Genomic DNA, 7,489 nt, shown 5'->3' on the forward strand with positions numbered 1-7,489 from the left:
ATATATTGGAAAAATTGATTAAAACTAAAAGTATTTAATACTTAACTCATTATAAACGTAAAAAGTTTAATTTATAAAATAAAATACGTGTTTTTATTGTTATAATAAAAGTGTCATTAACTAATTAATATTTGGGATGGGAATGGACCCCGACCCATCGGGTAACCCGGTCCACCCGCCCTGGTCGGGGACGGGGATTCCCCGAAAAATCGGGTCCCAGGGACGGGGACGGAGATCCCCGCTTGGCTCAAGCCGAGGATGGGGCCGGGGACGGGTACAGCACTCCCCGCCCTCGCCCCGCCCCGCCCCGCCCCGTTTTTTATATATATATGTATTGTGGACTTTGGGCTTTGGCCTGTTAATTGTATTAGTCAATAGTCATTAGAGAATGCATCCATCTCCAGCCCAGCCCCAACGTCTTCTCTTCATCGTCTCCTTCCAAGAAGTTCCAGCCCAGCCCTAGCGTCTTCTCTTCATCGTCTCCCAGAATCCCTATTAACGTCTGACGATACGACGAATCCCTCCTCACCCTTAATAAGATACGACTCCATCTCCCTACCCTAATCGGCGACGACATTTTGGTTCTTCGCCCCTTCCTCCAGACCTTCTCCATGAACCTGAATCCAAATTCATCACTTAGCCCTTTGTTAACAAGAAAGATTATCAACCAACATCACCTTGTTCACTTTTGTTGTTCGGTGGACGGGCCTGCACTTCAGACATCAATGACGGTATTTCTTCTTCTAGACTCGAAGGTAAAGCACTCGTGATTGATTAGAGCATGAAGCAATCGTAGTTGTTTTACCAAGCGAAGCAGGTACACATTTCAGTTCGATTTTTAGATTTTCTATTTGATGCATGATGAGTGCATGAACTAATCTTTAAAATTTGAAACCTGTTGTACCTGCTGAATGGTTTTCTAGGTTTTGATGAATATCTGATTCGTAATACAGTAGTAAGTCATTAGTATATGGTTAACGAAAATGTATGGTTGTAACGCATTGTAAGTGTTTGATAAAATGTCTAACAAAACTTTGATTGGGGATGTTTAGATAGTTTCAAAAAAAAAAAGTATAACCCAATGAAACATTTTTCATGGTTTTTCTAAATGGTATTTGTGTTATAGATTATGCCTTTTTGGTACTTTGCCTAGCAAAATAACATGATTTGAACTATTGCTCAACAAGTTTTTAATGATTTTTATCTTTCTGGGATCTGTTTCATTGCTAATGTTTGTTTGTCTCACAAGTTGTAATAGCATAACTTATGATTTTTGGGTGGTGGTGATGGGATCAGGGAGTGGGTGGATGTGTTCAGTCTTATCCTTTCAGGGTTCTATGTTGGACATATTGGTCTCAATGTATATATATTTGTGCTTTTTGTCAATAACACAGTCATATTTGACTAGTCTAACCAGAGCCTCTGATGTGACAACCAAGAACCCTATCTATTCACTACCTTAACTACCAACTGCAACCTCTTGTTGCCTTGCTGCCAACCAGATTCATGTCTACTATCTTTCCGAGCCGATTGAATTCAACATGTGTATCTCACAATCGAGAAAGAGTCTTGTGTGTTTCTTTCCTTACCGCCTCTGTTTCCAAACCTCACGTGTGTGCATCTTCAATTCCTCTTAATAGTTTCCTGTTAATTCCCCATTTGTATTCCCATTCAAACTATCTAACAGCTCCCTTCTAACATAGCCCAAAAGCCCTTTTTCAGTCTTCTTCTTTACTTCTCCCTTGATTATGCATGTTAATGCTCTACACAAGATTAGGCTGTTTATGCAAGGCTAAGTAAAATTATGCAGTTTCTACTACTTTCTGTTTATGCAAGGCTAAGTAAATAGATGTTAGCAGACATGAAGATTAAATTGATGTATTCCAATTTATCATACATATGGAGAATGGAGATTAAATAGTCTTCTTCTTTACTTCTCTTCTACTAAATAGGTTGTTTTGGTTTTAAAAAAAAAGATCCCCGTTTCCCCGTTGGGGATCCCCGTTCCTCGTTGGGGACGGGGATGGGGATGTGATCATAATCCCCGGCGGGGACGGGGATGGGGATGAGGACACATATGAGGGATCGGGGATGGGGACGGGTATTGGGGTCCCCGCCCCATTACCATCCCTAATTAATATAATAAAGAGTATAAAAAAAGATAATGAAGAAAACCGTGACTTACTTTATAATCTAATTAAACAAAAAAAAAAAAGATAAAAGTTGTAAAAAATTAAAAGTCAACAAAGAGTTAATCAGATGAATAAAAAGTAAAATAAAATGATAATCCAGTGACTAAAATTGTAATTAAGGATCAAACTTTATAAGTGTTGACCACAAATTGTAATTTACTCTTTTTTGAATGACTAACTCTTTATAATGATGTGGAAACAAGTCACGTTTTAAAAAAGTTTAATTTATTTTAGAGAATATAATATCAATTATATATATATATAGAGAGAGGAAAGATCAAATGTTAACCAACAATTTTGTGTTAACTTTGCAAACCATGTCAACCAATCAAATTTCATTCTTCTTGTAAGTTTATGTCATGTTTACAATTTAATTACAAGGGTAATTCAGTAAATTGATTTGATATGTAACTCTCAAACAATTAATGGAGAGTTACAGATCATCAAGCACAAAAAATATGCATTTATAATATTAATATTTTTATTTTTTTTAATCTTGATCTTCCATGTTCATTGTTTTATGAGTTTTTAATTCGCATAGGAAACACGGTAGTAAAATTTTTGGTATCGATCAAGCTATGGATAAACGCAATGGAAAAGAAATCGACAACAGTGAGAAGATTAAAATGGTTTATGATGACAACGGCGTTCGAGGTTGGGAAGTGAAGAAATTAAACAAAGCGAATGTCTTGGTAATAGATTAATATTTTTATTAGATTCGTTTTAATCGAAATTATGTTCATTACGATGCGTTGTGTTTTTTTTTAATTTATCTTGTATTGATAACTTTTTTTTCTTTAATTGCACCACGTGTTCATAGCATAGATGTTATGTGTTTATATATTTTATACAATATGAACAAGGGGTGAACACGATATGAACAATATGTGAACAATCACCATAAGACTAGAAACATATATGAACAAGGGGTGAACCTTAAACGGTGTGGATGCAATGCATGTATAAAACTCCAATTGACAAAGGATCGCTCATGAATGTGTTTATAATGAAGGAACTGTTGCTCACAAGTTGTTCATATTGTGTTCATACCTATTTTTTTTATTTATTTCCTTTCGTATAACAATTATTTTTATTATGTTCATATTGTGTTCATGAATACTATGTAGTCCAAGTTCATATATATGTCAATTTTTTGTTCGTATTTGACACAATGGTTCACACACACACACACACACACACACATATATATATATATATATAGTTGTGTTCATATGGTTCTTATATTAACAAAAATTGTAGAATTTTTTGATTTTGTAACTCCCAATTAATGATATGGGAGTTACATAATTTTTTTTACCTAAATACCCTTTTCAACTTTGTTCACTTATCTTTATGAAATTTTAAATTTAAAAAAATAAGTTTTTATCATGATTAATCACAACCGTTTATTGAAAGATTGAATGACCAAGATCGGTTAACAAAGTTAACACAAAAACTTTGGTTAACATTTGAACTTGCCCATATATATATATATATATATATATATATACACACACACACACACACACACACACTAGAAGAGTATTCGTACAACACAGCGAGATACATCTCGATTTTAATGTTTTCATTTTATTTTTGTCTCAGTCGATGTTATAGTACGATTTTATGTGGTTTTGAGAAAACGATATTAGTATCAAATTAACTATTTAAAATTCATATTTTTTGTGTAACTTTTTAATTCAATTTTTTTTATAATTTAATTTAGGTTCAATAACGAAATAATTTATATTTGGTTTAATAATATAATTTTTTTATAAAGATAATAATTAATTATTTTGCTAGAACTCGATAATTATCTTAATTATATTTTAGATTTTATATATTTTAAAATGAGATGTTTATCCTTTATTTGATTATGTTTATCCGCAGTTAGTTACACGAATTAAAACATGGAGCTTTAATAAGTTGTACTTGTGCAAAATTTACTTGTAATCTGAAATTTTAAGTAATATACATCAATGTACAGTACTTCATACATAAAAATAGTTTTTAAAAGTTTTTACCAAATGCTTTATAATATAATATAGATTATTGATATACATACTATATTAAATAAAAAATATTTCTCTCTATTTAATATTTAATTTTATATTTTAGGAAATAAGAATTATACCAAATTACATTGCATTTAATTTGCTCTTTAAAAAAGAGATAATGCGAAAATCATGTGTTTTTACGTTACATACTAAATATTTGGTATTTCCATTACAAGCTTTAAACGCATCATTTATTAATTAACGGTTTTGTTTCAAAAAYCATAATCACCATTGCTCTATAAATACTATGCAAGAACGCATCTACTTTTACGTATTTTATGTCCCCATTCGAAATGACAACCCGTAGCCGTGTCATTCTCATCCTACTCGGTTTCTTGTTCTGCTTCCTCCACCTTGATGCCTCTATCGCATTGCAYGGCACTGAGACTGATTCCAACCTTCGATCGGCTGACCCACACAATCAGATTTTAGATAACGGCATCACACCGCTTGATCCAAATAACCCTGAAGTGGTAGCGAATGCAAAGTTTGCAGTGGAAAAGCACAATGAAGATAAGAAAGAACACTTAGTGTTTGTGAAAGTGGTGAGAGCTGAGAGTAAATCGATTGCAGGAATAACTTACAACCTCATATTCGCAGCAAAAAATGGCTCTGCACAAAATTTATATCACGCTTTCGTTGTTATTGACTATGTCGGTCAGAAGCAACTTTTTTCATTTGATAGAGTAATGTAATTGTTTGTTTGTGAAATTATTATCACAATAATGTTTTTATATTATAGTGTATTATTATCATTATATAAGTTAATGAAATTTTGGAATATTAAATGAATATTATGGCTTTCGATATTGAAAACTTAAAGTATTCAATACTAATATCTTTATTGATTGAGTTGTATTGGTTGTACAAATGTGATGTGTTGCATTTGAAACGTTCTCTCTCTCTCTCTCTTTCTCTCTCTCTCTCTCTCTCTCTCTATATATATATATATATATCGAAAAAATTGATTAAAACTAAAAGTATTCAATACTTAACTCATTATAAACGTAATAGTTTAGTTTATAAAATAAAATACAGTGTTTTTATTGTTCTAGTAAAAGTGTCATCAACTAATTAATATAATAAGGATATAACAAAAAGGAAGGAAGATAATGAAGAAAAAGACAAATCACAGAGAACGAAAATGGTGACTTACTTTATAATCTAATCTATAATATATTATAAAGCATTTGACAAAAATTCTTAAAAACCATTTTTTATGCATGAAATACTATTTATTGATGCATATTACTTAAAATTGAAGATTATCTATACTATATTATAAAGCATTTGTAAGAAATTTTTAAAAACCATTTTTTATGCATGAAGTACTACTTATTGATGCATATTACTTAAAATTGAAGATTATCTATACATATTATAAAACATTTGTAAGAAATTCTTAAAAACCACTTTTTATGCATACAATACTGTTTATTAATGCATGTTACTTAAAATTCAAGATTACAAGTAGATTGTGCGTAAATACAACTATTAAAACTTTATATCTGAATTTGTGTAAGTAACTGCAAATAAACATAATCAAATACAAGGTAAGTATCTCGTAAGTAATAATGCATAAATACAACTTATCAAAGCTTCATATTTGAATTCATGTAACTAACTACAAATAAACATAATCAAATATTGGATAAACATTTCATTTTAGATATAAAAAATCTATAATATAATTATAATAATCATTGTCTTATAACAGAATACTTAACTATGATTTTTATAAAAATTACATTATTAAATCAAAAATAAATTACTTCGTTATTAAACCTAAACTAAATTATAACTTAAAAAAAGTTGAATTAAAGAAATTACACAACAAAACAAGAACTTTTAAATAATTAATTTGATACTAATATCGATATATTTTTTTTTTAATTTTAAGATATCTTCAAATTTATATTCTATTCAAAAATAAAAACATTATCGTTTTTTCTCAAAACCACATTAAACCGCATTATAACATCGACAGAGAATAGAATAGAATATAATGAAACATTAAAATCGAGATGTATCTCGCTGTATTGCACGAGTACCCTTCTAGTTAAACAAAAAAAAGAAAAAGATAAAACTAAAAAGATGTAAAAAAATTAAAATACTTTTTAGTTAACAAACCTTTTTAACTAGAGTTAATCAGATAGATAAAAAGTAAAATAAAATGATAATCCAGTGACTAAAATTGTAATTAATTTTAAATAGGGATCAAACTTTATAACAAGTGTCGACCATAAGTACCAAAAATGTAATTTACTCTTTTTTAATGACTAATTCTTTACTATAAGGGTACTCGCGCAATGCATCGAAATAAATCTTCATTTTAATGTTTAGTTTTTATTATTTGTTTTTATCGATATAATACAATTTTATGTGGTTTTGAGAAAGCGGTAATAGTTTTATTTTTGAATGAAATATAAATTTGAATATAGCATAAAAATTTTAAAAAAAATCGATATTAGTATCAAATTAACTATTTAATAGTCTTTGGTTTTTTGGTATAACTTCTCCAATTCAAATTTTTATTATAATTTAATTTAGATTTAATAACAAAGTAATTTATTTTTGGTTTAATAATATATATTTTTTTATAAAGATAATAATTAAATATTCTATTAGAACTCAGTGATTATCTTAATTATATTTTAGATTTTATATATTTAAAATGAATGTTTATCCTATATTTGATTATGTTTATCTGTAGTTAGTTACACGAATTTAAAAATGGAGTTTTAGGAAGTTGTAATTACACAAAATTACTCGTAATCTTGAATTTTAAGTAATATGCATCAATAAACAGTATTTCATGCATAAAAAATTATTTTTAAGAGTTTTTGTTAAATGCTTTATAATATTGTATAGATAATGATGTGGAAACAAGTCACATATTATAAAGTTTAATTTATTATAGAGAATACAATATCAACTATATTAATAATATATATATATATATATATATATATATATATATATATATTAGAAGAATACTTGCACACTGTAGTGAAATACATCTCGATTTTAATGTTTTCATTTTTTTTTTGTCTCAGTTGATATTATAATACGGTTTTGAGAAACGATAATGTTTTTAAGTTTTGAAAAAAATATAAATACGAAATATCATGAAAAATGAAAAAAAAAATATTGATATTAGTATGAAACTAACTATTTAAAATTTCTCTTTTTTCTGTATTTTTTTAATATTATTTTAATATTTTTGATTTAATAATATAA

General features: G+C 28.7%; 1 protein-coding gene across 1 annotated transcript; it reads left to right on the plus strand.

The window, feature by feature from the left end:
• The first annotated feature begins 4,542 nt into the window (after positions 1–4,542).
• On the plus strand, positions 4,543–4,944 carry LOC112528435 (cysteine proteinase inhibitor 4-like). Its single transcript, XM_025139461.1, has one exon. The coding sequence runs from the start codon at positions 4,543–4,545 to the stop codon at positions 4,942–4,944; it is 402 nt and encodes a 133-aa protein (XP_024995229.1).
• The last annotated feature ends 2,545 nt before the right edge of the window (positions 4,945–7,489 follow it).

The sequence above is a fragment of the Cynara cardunculus genome (assembly GCF_001531365.2).
Source record: "Cynara cardunculus var. scolymus isolate 2C chromosome LG 15, CcrdV1, whole genome shotgun sequence".
Taxonomy (NCBI): domain Eukaryota; kingdom Viridiplantae; phylum Streptophyta; class Magnoliopsida; order Asterales; family Asteraceae; genus Cynara; species Cynara cardunculus.